At 34.0% G+C, this 20,331-nt stretch overlaps 1 protein-coding gene across 7 annotated transcripts in view; it reads left to right on the forward strand.

Annotated features, from left to right (window-relative positions):
• The window catches only part of FAM135A (family with sequence similarity 135 member A), a 120,273-nt gene extending 101,371 nt beyond the window's left edge, over nt 1-18,902 (forward strand). For all 7 annotated transcript variants that reach the window (XM_042986633.1, XM_042986637.1, XM_042986634.1 and 4 more), the window contains 6 exons: nt 1,424-1,515; nt 2,021-2,118; nt 3,765-3,916; nt 5,697-5,807; nt 14,632-14,745; nt 17,492-18,902. In XM_042986633.1, coding sequence (XP_042842567.1) covers nt 1,424-1,515; nt 2,021-2,118; nt 3,765-3,916; nt 5,697-5,807; nt 14,632-14,745; nt 17,492-17,697 — 773 coding nt within the window. In that variant the 3' untranslated portion in view covers nt 17,698-18,902. The remainder of the gene's footprint in view (nt 1-1,423; nt 1,516-2,020; nt 2,119-3,764; nt 3,917-5,696; nt 5,808-14,631; nt 14,746-17,491) is intronic.
• Nucleotides 18,903-20,331: the final 1,429 nt, after the last annotated feature.

A 20,331-nucleotide genomic window follows, 5' to 3' on the forward strand; every position in this document is an offset into this window, starting at 1 on the left:
AAAAAAAAGCAAAACTTGACTCTCAAGAAATAAAGTATCTCCAATACTGACCTCTCCACCACCCCCCCAGCCCCCAGAATAAAATTTTCAAAGGATTATCGCCCAAGAAAGACTTCTTGGCCCAGTAGAATCTCTGGAAAATTCTTCTTTGAAATTTTTATGAAACACATTACCCCCTATTACATAAATTGTTCCAGAATAATAGGAAAAAAGATGGAATGCAGCGTATTTTATTCCTTGAAGTTAACCTAACCTTGTTACTAAATCTGGAAAAGATGTCAAACCCACACCCCAAAGAGAAGCAGACCTATCTGACATAAATTTAATAATGATTTAATAACACTCTAGCAATGTTGTGGAAATAAACAGGTAAGTAAATGAGTAAAAAAAATTATTATATGTCCCCCAAAATATCTAGTAAGTAGAATCAATACATTCAGTCACTACAACAACTAGGATTTAATTCCCAGAATGCAAAGATAAGTACATATAAGGAAATTTACTTAATAATAAAGGAAATTTATTAATAAAATATAACTACATCAGCAAATCAAGTAAGAAACTATTGATAAAATTCAATGTCCATTCCCAGTTTTGATCACTAAGCACCAAACCTTAAGTTTTAAAAAGCATTAATCTGATTTATTAATATGATTAAGCATATATATTCTCAGCCAGTGGAAAACATATACTTTGTAGTGAAACACTAGTAGTATTCCTTGTAAAATCAGGAATAAAACAGTTATCTCTATCAATGCTTGAAATATCTAAAAGATAAAAATATTGGGAGGGTAAAGTAGAAATCCAATAATCGGGAACATCTTTACATTGCTAATTAAACCAAAGGAAGTAACCAAAAAGCCACTAATTTTTAAAAGCAATAATTATTTTTATGTTATGTATTATATCTAATAAGTATTCTGTATTTACAGATATCTTTTAAGTTAGTAATTAAAATAAACTCTCTTAGATTATGTAAATGGAATTTTATTTCTATTTAACTGTTGCAATACCGCCAAAGGAAGTGAACAGATTAAATCTGAAACACATTCAAGGTTTGTTAAATGATCAACTATAATAGTGATGGAAGGAGTACTTCTGTCAGTCATTCACAGCGACCACATTCAGCAATCTCCAAAGCTAACAGTATAACAAATACACCGTCAGATAGGAAAGTGAAAGCATCAGTGTGACCAAAACTCCTAAGAAACCAGGTGTGAAAGACATTGTCTGGCTAATGGAAATCAGCTTTGAAATGAAAACTGAGGACTGTATTTCAGAGTGCTTTGTCTGTTCAAAACTGGCAGACATCATATATTTAAAGACAGATATATATTGGTCTTCAAATATATGATGATATACTTTATATCTTTTGCTTTAGCTCATCCTTTAGACATAATTTTTCATTGTCTTCGTTTTCTAGGTAACAGTGCAGATCTCCGATTAGTGAAAACTTACATTGAACTTGGACTGCCTGGGGGAAGAATTGATTTTCTTATGTCTGAGAGAAATCAGGTACAGTATTATAGCAGTGTTTCCAGTGGAAACAAAGATTTTTGTATTGCTTTCTACCTAAATACTTGCTTACTACAAAATGTCTGTTACTACTAGAAATAACTTTTCTGATTTGTATGAAATTTAACATTAATACGTATCACAAGGAAATTGAAATCACTTACAGTGTGACTTATGAGCTCTTCACATGCGCAAAATTTCTAGAATTTCACATTTCTATGCAAAAATTTTATTACTTAAACCATTGTAAATAACCTTATGTTAAATGTGGATGGTGGGCTAAACAACCAACCTAATGAAGCAAGTGTTATTAAGAACACTGAATCTTTTCTTTTCCTAGAAATTTACTCTTGCTCATTTTAATATAATGAATATTATTCACCAGCTTCTCTAAAAAACATTGATCTTAACCATATTTTAATACCTAAATTAAAAATGTTTATATTCAGTTTTTCATGTGATTATTCATATTCAATATATAATATGTCTGTTTTCCTTTGTTTAGAATGATACTTTTGCTGATTTTGATAGCATGACTGATCGCCTTCTAGATGAAATAATACAGTATATTCAGATATATAGTCTAACAGTCTCAAAAATAAGGTAACTTTTATCATAATCTGTAATATTATATAACATTTTTATGTCTGTGAATTATAGAAAAATTACAGAATTTGTAGTAGTTTTGTTGCACTATTATGAAATATAGGAGACAATTCAGTTTATCCAATTTAAAGAGAAAAGAAAAAATTTTAAAACTTTAGGGAGAGACCATTATATGTTTCCATTTATATGAATTATCCAGAATTGGCAAACTAGAGACCAAAGTAGATTAATGATTACTTAGGGGTCGGGGAGATGGCAAATGGGGAGGTGATAGCTAAAGGGTATAGGATTTTTTTGAGGTGTTGAAAATGTTCTAAAAATCTCTTGTGGTGGTTGCACAACTCTGTGAATGCACTTAAAACTATTAAATTGTACATTTTAAATGAATGAATTTTATGTTACGTGAATTATATCTCAATAAAGTGGTTACCAATAAGAAAGATTATAGAGCAATGGATATATACAAACAAATGAAGCAACAGAAATACTTTCAAGATTTCATGACTGTACTTTGTAAGTCTGTTTTCCACAAGCAAGAGATGATGATCAGCCAATATAAGTCTCATAATTTAAGCAGATACTGTAGATAGACATGGGAGAGAGAAAAATGTTTGTTTGTTCTAGTATAGTAGGACTTAAAGAAAAAGTCAAAACTAATCATTCTGCCTCAAAAAGTTTAGTAAACTTTTTGTTTACTAAATTTAACACAGTGATCTTATATTCCTTTTATTCATTTGAAAATAATATTTTAGTTTTTTCATTCATCCACAAAAGTCTTACATCTTTTAGATTAGATTGTCAATTAAAATCAACCATTATTCAAAAGCCTTATCTGGTTAATTGAGGCTTGTTAGTTACCATCATAACTCTCACCCCACAGCTTCAGGAACTTCACCTTGGGAGGGGAGTTTATCCTGAGCTTCTCACTAGCTGTATCTATAAGCCAGTTTAAGATAGCTTTCAAACTCTCTTCTTTCCTTGCTTATTATTCCCAGGGATCAATATACCATCTATTATAAAATGATGGTAAGCAGAAAGGCTCTTTTGATTTAAACTATTCCTTAATAAAAGTGAGGTGCTTTATAAATATTAGTTACTCTTTTGGTATAATCTTAGACTTATAGTAAGATAATACACATATTTTATTTGTGCCTTGAAAGTACTCAAAGAACTCTCCCACTTTAGAGTGTAGACCAGAGAACAAATGAAAAAGATATGTAATTTCTCCTAAGTTATCCTTTATAGGTACAATTTCATTATTTTGTTTTAAATCGTGACTTAATGAGTAATAATTGCAATGTGTGGTTAAGGAGGCCCATTTATCATACAGTCAAACTGTAATTTACTTTTAAAATGTATTTGTTTCTAAGCACTTACAAACTATGAATATAAATTTTCTGATAAGCAATATCTTGTTTCTGCAGAATATGCATTTAAATTATATAATAGGAATTTTCTACTACATTCTCACATTTTTATCTTCAAAACCTAAGTTACATCATTTCAAAGTATCAAACCATAATTTAAAACATACTCGAAATTTCCAAATTCTTAGTATTTCACATCAGTGTATAGTGATATTAGCGTTAATATTTCTTTTTAAAATTAATACTATGGGAGAAATGTCTTTTTTTTTCTTAAAGCTTTATTGGACATTCGTTGGGCAATTTAATAATCCGTTCAGTGCTTACAAGGCCAAGGTTTAGATATTACCTCAACAAACTTCATACCTTTTTATCTCTTTCTGGACCTCATCTTGGTACACTCTACAATAGCAGTGCTCTTGTTAATACAGGTAAAAAGTTTTATTGTTCAATATAAAAAATACAGCATGGGGAGAAAATTTAAATACGGATTTAATGTTTTCTAGTGTTTATTTTAGAGCTGATATGTCACATACTTGGAATTGATGAAACAAAAGATACAGCTATTTTTCTACCTTGTCATGCACATGAAACAAGCTGATAAAAGTCATCTCAGAAAATGAATATTATATTGAGATGATATATGTCAGAAGTCACAAAAGCATTTTTAACTGTTTTTAGTTAAACTATCTAAATATTTTCAATAAATGTTTATCTTATAAACAGGCTATTCTGTCGTTCCATTAGTTGAGCAGATAAAAAGGAAACACCTGTATTTAAGGTATTATAAAGTTATAAAATATTAAATGTAGGATGTTAAATCTGATTTTGTAACAAAAAAGGGGATATTATGAAAAAAATACATTCTAAAATTTTTGAACAAATTAAATGAGAGTTAAGACCCCAATTTTGATTAGAATGAATATTCTCATTAAGAAAGAACTGATACTTGGGGCACCTGGGTGTCTCAGTTGGTTAAGCATCGGACTTCAGCTCAGGTTATGAGTTTGAGCCCCACATTGGGTGACCTCGAGCCCCACTTCGGGTGAGCCCTGTTTATCTCTCTTCTTTCTCTCTCCCCCTCTCTGCCCCTCCTGGGATTCTCTTTCTGCCCCTCGCTCACTTGCGCCTTCTCCCTCTCAAAAACAAGAAAGAAAAGAAAAATCTGATACTTGGTTTGCCTTTTGTTTGGTTTGGTTCTTCCCTTGGATTTTTTAAGTAGTTTTTATAGTTTAGGCTATTGATTCCCATTGTGAGAATAAATTAGATTTCATTTGTCTCTTTGCATTGAGCCTTGAAACTCTTATTTCCATTTTCTCTTTTACTTTCATTGACAAAGAAACCATACTGTTTCCTTGTGCCGCATTCCAAACTCTGGTATCCAAAATAGATTTGGATAGTGGTAGATTTTTATAATTTTAAAAAGAGGACATGAAAAAGATGAAATCAGTAAGTAACATAAACTAGAACCCAATGTGAATAGTATGCAGCATTTTGAACTTCTTCACTAAACTTTAGTTACAAATTTAATCAGTTAAAGAGTTTTTTTTCTCTTCTTCCCCTGTTCCCCTCTGTAATATCAGAAGTAACAAAAGTAGAAATTGATATTGCACAGTTTTGAAAACCCATTCCAGAGTGATTGGGGTTTCACTTAATTTAAGAGGAAGATGCATTTAAGTATGGGTTACTGATAAGCAACCATTGTAAAGAAATACAATTAAATATGAAACTTCATTATAATCAGCTCTTACTAGAAAACATTAACCAATTGCTAATCCTAAGAGTTAGTCCTTATACAATTAGTCCTCCATAACTATATTTATCTCTAGACTGAAGATTCAGTGCTTAAGTATTTGGATCTACTACTGTGTTTGAAGTTTTTCCATCTCTGCTTCTTTATAATTTGAACAAATATATCTAAAGGTATAATTTTCCCAAATTTGTTCTTCTTAAACCATTATCTATTTCATTACTGAATAGGCTAGAAGTAGCAAGCCCTCTGTCAACCACCATTAACCCATAGTTAAATGTATATGTTTATATTTGTTATCAGAAAAAGGAAATATTTTGCAAATATATTTGTTATTAGCTAAGAAAATGCTAGTTTGGTAGATGTCATTTTTGAAGTGAAATGTATTTTAAAATTAATAATCTTGATATATGTTACCCTATATTTCCACTTTTACTCACATGTCATCTATAACTCTCTAGGTCTGTGGTTTATGCAGAAATGGAAAAAATCAGGTTCTCTTTTACAACTGACATGTCGAGATCATTCAGACCCCCGCCAAACTTTCTTATACAAGCTTAGTAATAAAGCAGGTAAGTATACGGTAAGAGTTTTGAAAATATTCACTTGAAAGCCTATTTAAAATAAGCCTTTAGCAAATAAATTATCAACATGTCTTTCTGGTGATTAAAAAAGTATCAGTCAGGCGTGCCTGGGTGGCTCGGTCAGTTAAGTGTCTGACTTCGGCTCAGGTCATGATCTCATGGTTCATGAGTTCAAGCCCCATGTCGGGCTCTGTGCTGGCAGCTCAGAGCCTGAAGCCTGCTTCAGATTCTGTGTCTCCCTCTCTCTCTGCCCCTCTGCCACTCACACTCTGTCTCTCTCCCTTTCTCAAAAGTAAATAAATATTTAAAAAATTAAAATTAAAAAAGTATCAGTCAACTGTAATTTTTTAACGTTAATTTATTTTTGAAAGAGAGAGGGAGGAGCAAAGAGAGAGGGAATCTAAAGCAGCCTCCAGGCTCTGATCTATCAGCACAGAGCCTGACATGGGGCTCAAACTCACAAGCCATGAGATCATGACCTGAGCTGAAGTCAGACACTTAACCAACTGAGCCACCCAGGTGCCCCAGTCAACTATAATTTTTTAATAATGAAATAGACTCCTAATTAAAGCTAAGCAATTAATAACATAGTTGTTTGATTTTAATGGATTGTATTTGTGTTGTGTAAACACAGGTACTTCGAAATTATCCTTAACTTTTTGACATTTATAATTTAGTACTAATCATAAGTCAGTTTGGCAACTAGGCCTCTGCGTATCCTGGCCCTCCTGCCCCCACCTCAGTCTTTAACCCTTTTTATTAAATGCCACATATTTTTCTACCTTCCTATTCAATGGCAATAAAGCTCTTCTGGAAAATGTCAGAAACTAAACTATTAATAATTATATCCTCTACAGATTCTTACTACTGGATGAATCTTGTTACTCATCTCTTATTAACTGATTATTAAATATAGTCCCTATCTTGCGTTACATTGCAGGTTTTTACAACCTGAGTTCCTCAACTACTACTTTGCCATCCTCACTGTCTATAAATTACTTTACCTCTGACTTTACCATCTCTTCCTGTCTCACCCTCACACTCATGTCTCCCTACCATATTTTTTTCCACTGTGTCCTTTGAAATCTCCATTTGAGTGGAACAGACTCAAATGTTTATCTTCTTCAAAGAATGCTCTCTCCATTTCCTTTAGAAAATGGAGACATAAGTGAAAACTAGATACTTCCCCAGCCTACTCTCATTTCCCCACTCCCTCTGGTTGTAGAGCAGATATTGGCAAACTTTTTCTCTGAAGAGCCAGATAAATATTTTGGCTTTGCAGGCCATGTGATCTCTGTTGCATTGTAGCACAAAAACAGACACAGACAATACATAAATGAGTGTGGCTGTGTTAAAAAAAAAACAGTAACAACAACAACTTTTATTTCAATTTTATTAACAACAATTTTATTTCAAATAAAAAGAAAAGAAAAAAGCAGCAGGCCAGATCCCACAGGCCATTCCTTGCTAACTCCTGCTACAGGAGAAGCTCAGTTTCTCATATACTGTATACTACTGAGAGGGGAGGAAATAGTCCTCTTGCTTTCCTTTTCAAACTGCAGTGATTACTCCTCTGTTGTCATAAAACTTTCCTTTGGATTTGTACCATCCAAGCTCTGCTACCTTCTAGTCATCTTCTTTTTTCTTTTTTCTTTTTTTTTTTTTTAACGTTTATTCATTTTTGAGAGCCAGAGACAGAGCGTGAGTGGGGGAGAGTCAGAGAGAGAGGGAGACACAGAATCCAAAGCAGACTCCAGGCTCTGAGCTGTCAGCACAGAGCCCGACACGGGGCTCGAACCCACCAACTGCGAGATCATAATCTAGGCCAATGTCAGACGCTTAACCGATTGAGCCACCCAGGCACCCCTAGTCATCTTTAATATAATGATCTCCTGGTCACTCCTCACATATTCAGTGAGAACCCCAGTAAGAGTTCATTGACAAATACATAATTACACTTGAGAAGATAGTCTTCTTGGATCTTAATATACCTAATCTTGGCATCATTTTTGGGAATTTGATTAAGTCAACCCTTTAGATGATCATCAAGCATAATAGAGGCTTTCTCAACTATAGTAACCTTCCATTCCGCTCCACTTGGAACCCTACTCATGGCTGCATTCCACTCCTGAAATTTCAATCAATTTTCCATTCTGAGACAACAGTATTCTATTCTCTCACTCATTCCCTTACTCTCATCTGCTTTTCAGACTATTTAAGATCCCTACTAAGTTTTCTTAAATTACCCTGTCCTTCATGGTTCACTCCCTTCCTGTTCCATCCCAGACCCCATGATTTATCATCTTTATCATTCATACATTATTACCCCAGGTATTATCATCATGGCCATCTAGCAACCTGTGTTACCGTTTCTTTACCTGGCTTGTTGAGCTCTACCAAAGTGGATCATACAGACTTGCAAATCACTACCACGGTAGATCCATGGAGTTACCATCTAGTTAACTCTAATAGCGTCTTAACCATTCCCTAGAAGCTTTTGCAGGTTTTACCTCTTCTCATCAAACTTCTAACTACCACTGCTACCTTCACTTCAACAAATGACTTTGTTTTCCTACTTTATCTGCGAGTCAAGGCTAGCAAGCAAGAATTTTCCTACTTCCTTTCTTTTTAGCTACAAACATGACCACACCTGTGCTTTCCTTATAGTTCAATAAAAGATGTATATCTATGGTGCAAGAATAATTTCCCTTTCTGTTTTGGAACCCATTCCTTCTCTCTTTCAACATTCTCCTTTCAGTGACTAATCCCTTAACATATAAAGTTATTTTGTTTTCTCCCATCTTAAGTTTTAATAATAATAGATACCTCCTTTGATCACTGATTCTATGTTGTTCTATTTCTTTTTTTTTTAATTTGTTTTAATCTTTATTTAGTTTTGAGAGAGAGAGACAGAGACAGAGTGCAAGCAGGGGAGGGGCAGAGAGAGAGAGGGAGACACAGAATCTGAAGCAGGCTTCAGGCTCTGAGCTGTCAGCACAGAGCCCAATGCAGGGCTCACACTCGTGAATGGCAAGATTATGACCTGAGCCAAAGTCAGACACCTAACCGATTGAGCCATCCAGGCACCCCTATTTCTCTTTTTTAATAAGAATTGAGCCTCATAAAAAAAGAAAACAATTACTTTCACTACTTCCTCACCTTTTATTTCACTCTTCAATCCATTATAATCTGATTTCTGTCCTCACCTCTCCATTGAAACTTGCCATATCCAAGTATCTCTTTTCTTTCTTTTAGTTGAACATGCTGTCATTTGTGACTATTGAAAATACCCTCCTTCTTGAAATACTTTCCTACCTCCCACTCTTTATCAGCCTTTCCTGATTTTCTTCCATGTTGGCTCTTTGCTTCCGACGTGGATTCCTTTTCTCTCCTTGCCCCCTAAATATAGGTGTTCTTGGGCTCCAGCTTCTGTCATCTGCTCTTCTCACTCTGTACATTCTTCTTTGACAACATCATTTCATATCCATCTTCACCGTTGGTAACTCAAGTATGTATCTTTACTTTAGTCCTCTAGGCTGTATTCTAGACTTACATGTGCAGCTGCCTACTAAATAAATACATTTGCTTAGATGTCTCATGGTTGCCCCAAATGCAATATTTTTAGATACCTCATCTTTCCCCTCAGATTCACTTCTCTCAATTCTACATCTAACACAGTCTGCACAACCAAAAACCTGGAAGTTGTCTTCTAGACTCCTTCTCATTCTCCCCACACATCTGCTTAGTTACTAAGCCCTGAAACATTCAGCCTTCTTAGTAACTAATAGAGGCTTCTCTTTCTTTTCTTTGCTATTTTCTTAGTTCAACCTTCATCACTCTTGCTGAAGTTATTGCTATGGCCTCCAAACTGGTTACTCTGCCTCCTCTGTGCCCCTTTCTCCCCAGTCTTACTTCTTCTTTAGATAAAATTATCTTCTGAAAATTACATCAGGCCATATTGCTCCTGTTTGAAAAATCTTTTCATGATGGCTTGTGGCTTTCAGGATGAGGTTTAAATTCCATGACTTACAACATCAAATCCTTTATAATCTGGTTCCTGATTCTTTTACTGATTTCATATCCTGCTCTTCCCACAGATATATCCTTTGTTTTAGTCATGCCACACATGTTTTATGCTGCACTCACCCATGCTTTTTCTACCACCATCCCTCCCCATGTGTTTACTCATCTTTTTAGAACTGATTCTTTTCAGGGCGCCTGGGTGGCTCAGTCCAGTTGCATGTTGGACTCTTGGTTTCAGCTCAGGTCATGCATGATCTCACGGTTTGTGAGTTTGAGCTCCATGTCGAGCTCTGCACTAACAGCATGGAGCCTGTTTGGGATTCTCTCTCTCTGCTCCTCCCCTGCTCATGCACCCACACACTCTCTTTCTCTCAAAATAAATGGACAGACTTAAAAAAAAAACAAAAACAAATTATCTTCATCTTCTAAAGTTAAACTCAAATACTACCTGCTATTAAAAGCTTTCTTGATGCCCTCTCTCATTTAATGCTCGTCTACTCTCAGAGTACCCACTAGATTGCCCAATATATACCTAGATTTTACACCTCCACACTGACCTTATCAATGAATTCCAGTCTTCATTTACCCTCTAGACATCTCTACTTACATATCAAACTGAATATGTCTAAACCTGAACATATTGTTTTCTTTTGCTAACTCTTCTTTCATCATTTTAATCGTACTCTGTCTTCTAAATTACTTAGTTTTTTGAAATACCTCAAAAAACTTTGCATTTTGCAAAACTTTGACCTCACTTCTTTGCATTCTACCTCCCAAGATTGTTAAAATTGTAACTGAACTCTAATTAAACACAGAATCTGAAGCAGGCTCCAGGCTCTGAGCTGTCAGTGCAGAGCCCAACAGTAGGCTCAGACCCACAAACTGTGAGATCATGACCTGAGCTGAAGTCAGACAACCGCCTGAGCCGCCCAGGTACCCTCTGAGCCATAGTCTATTTAACTAACTTGGTTCTTGGCTAATAAAGTAAACCTGCCATGCAGAAGCACAATATTAGTATTAACGCATTGTTGTTGAAAAACTGTTACTAAAATTAGACTACTAACTTCTAAAATGCATTTTTAAAGTACAGTACTGTCAGACACCAGGGTGGCTCAGTCAGTTAAGCGTTCAACTCTTGATTTCAGCTTAAGTCGTGATATCACGGTTGGTGAGATTGAGCCCCATGTCAGGATCCACGCTGACAACACAGAGCCTGCTTGAGATTCTCTCTCTCCCTCTCTCTGCCCCTCCCTCACTTACACTCCCTCTCTCCCTCTCTCTCTTAAAATAAATAAACATTGAAAAAAAAGTACAGTACTGTACTGTCATTTCCCTGTAGAAGCATGTCAGAATCTCTGCAAGGAGCTATTATTTTGAAAAAATAGATGTTAATATAATGCCTATTCTTACAATATATGGTATAGAAATAAAACAGTGCCAAGAAATTGGGTGGTCATTGGGAGTATAGAGTCTAAGGACAGGTTCATTGATTTTTTGTTTAATGGGAGATATTGCAGTGTTTTATTAATAATAATGATTCATACAAAAGAGAAAATTGATGATACAAGGGAGGGACAAGACAGCTACTAGAGCCATGTCTTTAACTAGGAAGGAGGGAATGGCATCTCACATTCTAGTGAAAGGGCTGGCGTAAGGTGGGAACATACACAGCTCATCAGTAGAAGAGCAAAGACAGAACATGAAGTCACAGGTATGGTAGGTTAGTTTGGTTAAGATAGGAGCATGTGGAAGTTCTGTTCTGATTCTTCTATATTTTTCAGTGAAAGAGGAAGCAAGGTCATGAGGTAAGACTGAAGAGGGGATAGAAGGTGCTGGCAGTTTAAGGAAAAATAGTCATTTAGCAAAGCACACAAATGAATGTTACCTAGCAAGGCTGCCATAGGCTGTGCAATGCGCAGCCCCAAGAAGTGTCATTCTTATGACACCTGAAGTTGCACAGTATGATAGCCCTTTATGGGGAACACGAATATATATCTTTCAGAAAAACGAAAAAGCCAGCTATGCTGTTACATAGGCTGGTTTCATACGACTTGGGATAAAATTTTAGTAAACAGCATCATACTTAGATTCAGAAAGCACAGTACCTAGAACAGCTTGGGGAGAACTAAAGATGGTATACTACAGGACAGTTTTGTTCACGGTTTGGGCTTCCCCTTAAAAGAATTTTGAAGAAGTGTGTACCCCTTGTATAATTTTAGGGTGACACCTAAAAAATATTTTCTATAATTTTAAATAGTGGCAAAGGATATATTTTCTGGCATATAAGGTAGTACCTACTTCCTGTAATTATATTTTCATAAAAATATAAATTCATTCAGTTGGAGTTACATATTCAGTTCATACAGTTTCTAGAACTTGTGTGCCATAAAATCTAATTGGCAGTGCTAATTCTTATTGTCATACAGTCAAGTCAAACTTATTTTTGTCAGAAAACATTGTATTTCATTCGTATTTTGCTTCATTCCCCCAGAGACTTTTATACCTCAGGCCATATGCCACAATAAAATCTGAAATAGATTGGAGAAATGCCTTTCTCTAATAAAGTGGGAGAAGGACAAGTCATTTTTAGGAAAACGCTCATACAGAAGTTGAGACCTAGAATTCAGTTTCCTTAAAGCTATACATGCCCATCCTCACCATCTAGAGTTTTTTTTTTTTTAATTGAAGTATAATTAATATACAATGTGACATTGTATGCATAACTCTGTGCATATATAACATACAGCTTCAAGTGCATGGAAAGTCTTAAATTACCCCTGAAGGTAGATGTATACCAGTTTGAAGACCTCTGCTCTAGGACACACAGGTGATTCCCAGAGTAACGCCAAGGTGTCAAGTCATGCTAAAAGTAGAATTAGTTTGTCACACGAAATGTGAGAATGAAGGGAAAAATAATTTTTGTTAATATTTTTCTCAAATGTGATTTTAAATATATGTAATTGAATTAATTCCTGTTACAGACATTTGATTATTTCATTTATATCCCTGAAGTTTATATATCCAGATTGCCACAGAGGGTTATCTTCTCATTGAGAAAAAGGGAGAATGACCTTATATTTGACATAGAGGGTAAATACAGTCCCACCTGCCCGTATGTGTGTCTAGAATCTCTCATTATTAGGATCATAAGTTCCAAGAGAGAAAGGAGTATCTACAAAGGTGCTCTGGATATTTTGGATCCACAGTAGTCCCCACAATTGGCCTGTCTCTAACCCTGAATTTCAGTAGGCAAAAAGTATCAAAATTTTACTCTGGAATGTTCCAGAACAAAATTATATGACCTAAACTAAGCACCCCAATCCTAATGTATTGTCATTATTGGCTTGTATCTTATTTAATAACCACATGAATTTCTTATTTTTTATTTATTAGTCTGAGCTACATAGCAAAATTAGTAATACATAGTAAAATTAGAACATTACTGGTAGTGGGGTGCCTGGGTGGCTCAGTTGGTTAAGTGTCCTAAACTTCAGCTCATGATCTCACGGTTTGTGGGTTCGCCTGCATCAGGGTCCCTGCTGTCAGTGCTGAGCCCTCTTCGGATCCTCTGTCCCCCTCTCTTTCTGCCTCTCCCCTGTTTGTGCATGCTCTCTTTCTCTTTCTCTTTCTCTCAAAAATAAACATTTTTTTAAAAAGGTGGGGAGCCAACTGTTGGTTAAGCCTCCGACTCTTGATTTCAGCTCAGATCATGATCTCATGGGTTTTGTGAATTCCAGCCTCTGCATCAGGCTCTGTGCTGACAGTGTGGAGCCTGCTTGGGATTCTGTCTCCCTCTGTCTCTGCCCCTCCTGCGCCCCCCCCCTTCAAAAATAAATAAACTTTTTTTTTTTAAGGCCCCACTAGCAATCCAAGAGTATTTAAGAAAAAACATTACTGGTAGTAAAGTGGACAGGAACTTGGTTTTTCAGTGTTTAAATGAGTTAATTAGTTCAAAGTATCACAAGACCTAAATTCATGTAGTTTGCTGAAAAATAAAAATAGAAGAACCTGACTAAAATCCGTGGATGGATCACAGACCTGCTATTTTTATTGAAAAATCTTAAGTATGTATTCTCTTGACATCATACTTCAATAAGGAGAAAATATTATTAATATTAGGCAAGAGTCAGATGAGAACTTAAAAATCAGCTTTAAATGATTTCATATAGGGTGTACTGTTTGTTCTTATGGAAAAGTATGATTTTGTTTCTTTAGGAAACAGCCCTAAATATTGAGGATTATCTTTTAGACAGTAAGAAGGTCATAAAATACTTCCTTGTAGAATTTTATCCCACCCTATATAATCTCTCTCGTACCCACGCACTACCATGTCACAGTCCTTGCTCTCACTCAGCACAAACACACATTTCTCATACCAGCATGTAAACTACATAACAATGAAGGTAGGGTTTTTTTTGTAGATAATATATGGAAATTAGAGAATGAATTCATCAGATTTAAAAAGCCATAAACTTATTAGTACTACTGAGGAAATTAAAAAAATTGTGGTCACTTAATATATTAAATCTAATATATTAATATAATATATTTAATAGAATATAATTAATTAATATAATATATTAAACACAATATATTTAATATAAAATTAAAAGTTAATTTAAATTAACTTTTATTTAATTTTTATTAAATTTATTATTTATTATTTATTTATTAAATTAAATTATTAAATATTAAATTTAACTGAATATATTAAAAGTTAATTTAAATTAACTTACTAATTTAAATCTGGTTACTTACTGCATTATAATTCCATATTTTTTCTTCATAGGGCTTCACTATTTCAAAAATGTTGTGCTAGTGGGATCTCTACAGGATCGCTACGTTCCTTATCACTCTGCCCGTATTGAAATGTGTAAAACCGCTTTAAAGGACAAACAGTCAGGTAACTAAGTAAATTAGAAGTATTTTATTTCCATTTGTTCCTCTGACAGTGCATCCCATTGTGATTTGTATTTGTATTTCACCAACTACAAATGAAATTAAAACTTTTTTCCTATGTTAATTGATCATATTATTCTTTGAAATGCCTGCCTATGACTTTGATTCATTATTTTACATTGAGTTATTTATCAGTTTCTCAGTAAAATCTCTATGTATTCAAAAAAAAAAAGAAGTATTTCAAACAGTTGTATCTACAACATGAGCTTTTTCCCAAATTTTTCTTGTAGTCCCTTTCTTTCTTCTTCCTCTCATCTCTCCCTTTATTTCCTTTTCCATCCACTGTTATTAACATCTATCCTTACTCTTTTTTTTCCTTTCTTTTCTCCTGCCATGTGGTGTTTTTGCCAATAAAACCATCATTCTTATGAAAGAGTTCTTTTATCTAATTACAAATGCTGCTTTTGCTGCCTCGAAGGTAATCTGTACTTTGATTTCCTCACAATTGTTGGGATTGGTGATTATGGTAACCATGCTGCGTGTTTTGCTGTATCTTGCTTTTCATCAAAGATGGCAGCAAAGACGTACCTCACTTTAATAAAGTAATAAAGATTTTATGTATTCTTTTGCTAGTTTTGAATAATAAAAGAAATTTAAATCATAGCTATTTAGAGCCAGAAGGAGACTTGGGTCTTGTTGGCTCATTTTATAATTGAGGCCCAGAGATGCTAAGTGGCTGATCCAAAGTCACTGGTGATTAATTAATTACAGGCTTAGGGCAAAAACACAGGTGTCCTACCTTCCCATATTTCCTCAGTCCCTTTTTTGGAATGAGGCTGATTTTTAAATGAACTCTTAATCCTTTGCATTTTCCACAGTTTAACAGTGAGCAGCCTCTTTAGGCAGGGACTCTCTCTTACATATATTTGTATTGGCATTGCCTGGCATGATGCCTGGCACACAATGGGTGCTCTGTTCATTTAACACATATTTTTTTAGCATTTTGTGACATCAAAATAACCTTTTTTTAATTATTATTATTAACTTCTGTTCTAGCAGGGATTTAAGGATAAATTAAGAAGAGATTTAACTTCCAGATGGGTCACAAAAACTAGAGAAATGCCCTTTGTTTTAACAGTGATCTTTGCCACTAGGGGGCAGGAGGAATCTAATAAAGACAGGTTTGGATTTCTTCCTATGTAAAAATACTTTTTAAGTAGCGTAGAACCAGAAATTCAGCTTGACAATCATAATGAAAACTAAGAGAAGAGGTGAGAGAAAAAGTTTTGTATGAATTTATGTGATAATAATCTCTCAAATATCTCTCTCTCCTTTCTCTAAATGTACTTCCATATTCTTTTCCTCTCTCATGATTCCTCAGGGATAAACTCTGCCTCTCCTCAGAAATTTGATACTTGCCTCCCTAAAATCCACAGGTCCATGGATATATGTTTGCACTCGTCTGTAGTAAGGTGGTGATACACAAGCATTAAAAACTGTTTGCCCCTCGTAAGGAACTTTGTGCTTTTATATATATATATAATATATACGTATATATACACGTATATACACGTATACACACGTATATATTATATATACACACGTATATATATATATACACACGTATATATTATATATACACACGTATATATATATATACACACGTATATATATATACACACACACGTATATATATATATATACGTATATACATATACACACATACGTATATATACGTATATACGTATATATGTATATATATACGCATATATATGTATATACGTATATATGTATATATACACGTGTGTATATATGTATATATATGTATATATATGTATATGCGTATATATATACGTGTGTATACACACACACACACACACACACACACACACACACACACACAACCTTCATCTCTTATGCTTAGAATGAGCTCAATAAATTCATTGTAAGAATTAACCAAAGAGAGGGAGACAGGAGCACAATTTTGGATTTAAAAGCAGGACCCAAGCATTAAATAAACCCTTGGGTGAAAAAAAAATAAACCCAAGGGTGAAACCCTTGACTTTTGAGCCAAACTCACATTGTCTTTCTGACTATAGGAAGTTGCTGTTTTTGCTCAGAATAATGTGGAAATATGTGGAATACAGTTGAATGCCACAAACATTTTTAAAGTACTTGCTATAGGTTCAAGTTTTAAAAGTTATAAAAAGCAAAATGTCTTTTTTTTTTAGTATAGTTGACACACAACGTTACATTAGTTTCATGTGAACAGTGTAGTGATTCAGCTTCTGTGTACATGATGCTATGCTCACCACAAGTGTGGCTACCATCTGTCACCATACAATACCATTACAGTATTACTGACTATTCCCTATACTGTGTAGAAGGCAAAATGTCTTAGCATGGCTACCTTATTGTCACAATGGTTCAACAAGTCATAAGTGACTTAATGTTGAATAAAACTGTTTGTTCTGTTATATTCATTGCTTTGAATTAAAGTATCAAATTGACAAGAATTTACAATAAATTTGCAATTTTTACTTGGCTAGATAAATAATGTGGTTATTTATATTTTTTATAAAATCATCTCAAAAATGATGGTTAAAGAAAAAGAAAACCTTTTAAAAGACACTTTTCTGCTTTAAATGGAAATAATAAAACTAAATTTTATAAATTACATAAAAGTTGGCATAGAATTTTTTTCAGTTACTTACATGAACTAATTTTCCTACTTTCTATTTGTTCCATAGGACAGATCTATTCAGAAATGATCCACAACTTGCTTCGCCCAGTTCTGCAAAGCAAGGACTGTAACTTGGTTCGATATAATGTCATCAATGCATTGCCCAATACAGCTGATTCACTCATTGGGAGAGCTGCACATATAGCTGTTCTTGATTCGGAAATATTTTTAGAGAAATTCTTTCTGGTTGCTGCCCTCAAATATTTCCAATAGGATAAAAACATTGTTAGAGACTTGATAATTACCTCATTCAACAATGATTCAAATAATGTATTATATTAAGCTGTAGATGCTGATAGTTCTAAGACTATTTATACCTTTTTGTATGGAAGATAATTTATATCATCCATGTTTAGAGCTTTTTAAACATCAACTTTACTTTCTAGGTAATGTGGCTGTGCAATATTTTTTTAATTTTATCTTTTTACTTTTCTATTACTTTTTCATATATTTTGCTACATAAGTATTTCAGTGAAACTTTAAGCCCATATGTATATCTGATTGTTTATTATTGGCTTTCCACAATTCTCACATCGGACACATCATATTAAAGGCCATTATCACTAGAATAGCATGAGATTTTAAATTTTCTAGTATTGGGGTATTATTTAGTTAATTATAAATTTTACTTTTAACATTTTACTATGTTTTAACTGGAAATAAAACTATGGCTGCTAAAGTATATTTTTTGAAGAAATCAACTCTAGCCCAGTCAAACCAGGTAGTTCCTAGATGACATGTTAAAAAAGTTTTCTAGAAAAGTCATTATTACTATTGCTATTAAACATATGTCATGCCTATTAAAATATATTTTCTACTGGTGATTTCAACATTATTTCTCATACTGACTTTTATTACTGGAACTTTTCATGTTCATGTTAGCAGCATCTAGAGATTTTTGAATGTTTGAATGCCCTCTGCGTAGATTTGGTTGGAATTTTGCTAAATTTGGTAGTGTTGCTTGAACTTTCTGACTATATTTCTTTAACTTTTTTCATGGACTTTCTTGTATGTACATAGTAAGTGTTGAAATTTATGAAATACTTTTATGAATTTAGATAATTTTTAAATATTAAAATTTGTTGAACTAAAAAGTAATGTAAATAAAATAATTCATGTTAAAAATGGAACAAAATAATTACATGTTTGGGGATACAGATGCAAATGTTTTTGATATATGGAGATGTTTAAGTCTTTTGACTTTACTAAAGGTGCTGAATAGCATTAAATTCACTATTTTCCTTTCCTGTTTTACTTGTGAAAATAATAATGCACTAAGGGTGGATAGAAGGTCTGTTTGCATCCACCAGTTGTGGTGGACAGAGGTTTTTGTATGTGTTGTATAATTGATGCATGTTTTATTTTTAGCATTGTGTTAATGCCTCTGATGTTAATAAATGAACAAATGACTATCTGGAGGAACAGCTAAAACACTTGCTTATTTTCAGAATACTAGAGTATATTTTTATTTATAATTGGATAGACTATGTTAATTAATTGTATAGACCAGCATAATTATATAACTTACAGCCTTTGTATTTTTATAATTTATATCTTTTGCATATATTAAGTAGTTGAAAGGTACTTCATTGGCTCTCCATAATTCTTTACTTTGTAAAAGTGTTTGAAAATTCAGTGAATTGACTAAGCAATAATATACCAAGTGCATTATAACTGGAAAATATAAATATATGCATTAACCACCACATATTTTTGCCACACACATTTTTCATCTTGACATACTTGGCCCTGAGTTTGAAATATGCTTATTCTAAGTTTGAATAATCTTCCAGGTTTATCAGAGGACTCATTCTTATTCATAATCATTTTATTTGAAGATAAATTGCTCTTATAATCATGGTTGGTTGGTTGTTGGTTTTAAAACACAGTTGTTTTTTTTTTTTAATATGAAATTTATTGTCAAACTGGTTTCTATACAATACCCAGTGCTCATCCCAACAGGTGCCCTCCTCAATGCCCATCACCCACTTTCCCCTCCATCCCACCCCTCTTTAAAACAGTTTTAAAAGCACATCAATGATCATGGTTTAAAATCTAACAGATTTCACTTTTCATTTACCAGGGAAACTATCATATGTTATTTACCTCCAAATTCGGATTATAGGGGTGGGATGGGGTTCTGAGGGAGAGGGGAAGTGATTGTCTGAAACACTATAATTGACTTTTACAGAATAAATCTCACTGAAGTGTATACCCGTAAGGATTCTTGTTGCAAACAACAAAAAGCAATTATGATTAAATTAAGCAGAAAAAGAATTTATTGGAAGAATATTAGGTAGCTCACAGAATTTCTGGAAAGGCTGGAGAATGAGCTTTGGAAAACAGAAGCCAAAGGAAGCTGGATGACCAAAATTGTAGCCAAACTCTGACCTCAAAAAGAGCTGAAAGTTTGTGTATATGTCTACTGGTAGTGGTGCTTCTGAAAACAGGATTCCAAACACTCTGCTTATTTGAATCACTCCTTCCAGATTCAAAGTCTGATGGGAATGTCCAACTGACCAAGGTTAGTTGATGCCAGCACTCAGGCTGTCAGGCTTCAAAGACAGCAAGTATATCCAACCTTCTCAGCTTCTGCAGTAGAAGATGGCACCGTTTCTCTCACCAAAGTCCACCAAGCATATGAAATAGGTTTGATGACTGAAAATCAACATGAGAGATCAACTGTTATCCATCTCTTTGTCTTTCTTTTTTTATTTATTTTTTTAATGTTTTATTTATTTTTGAGAGAGAGAGAGAGACAGAGCTCCAGCAAGGGAGGGGCAGAGAGGGAGAGGGAGACACATTCTGAAGCAGGCTCCAGGCTCTGAGCTGTCAGCACAGAGCCTG

The sequence above is a fragment of the Panthera tigris genome, chromosome B2 (assembly GCF_018350195.1).
Source record: "Panthera tigris isolate Pti1 chromosome B2, P.tigris_Pti1_mat1.1, whole genome shotgun sequence".
Taxonomy (NCBI): domain Eukaryota; kingdom Metazoa; phylum Chordata; class Mammalia; order Carnivora; family Felidae; genus Panthera; species Panthera tigris.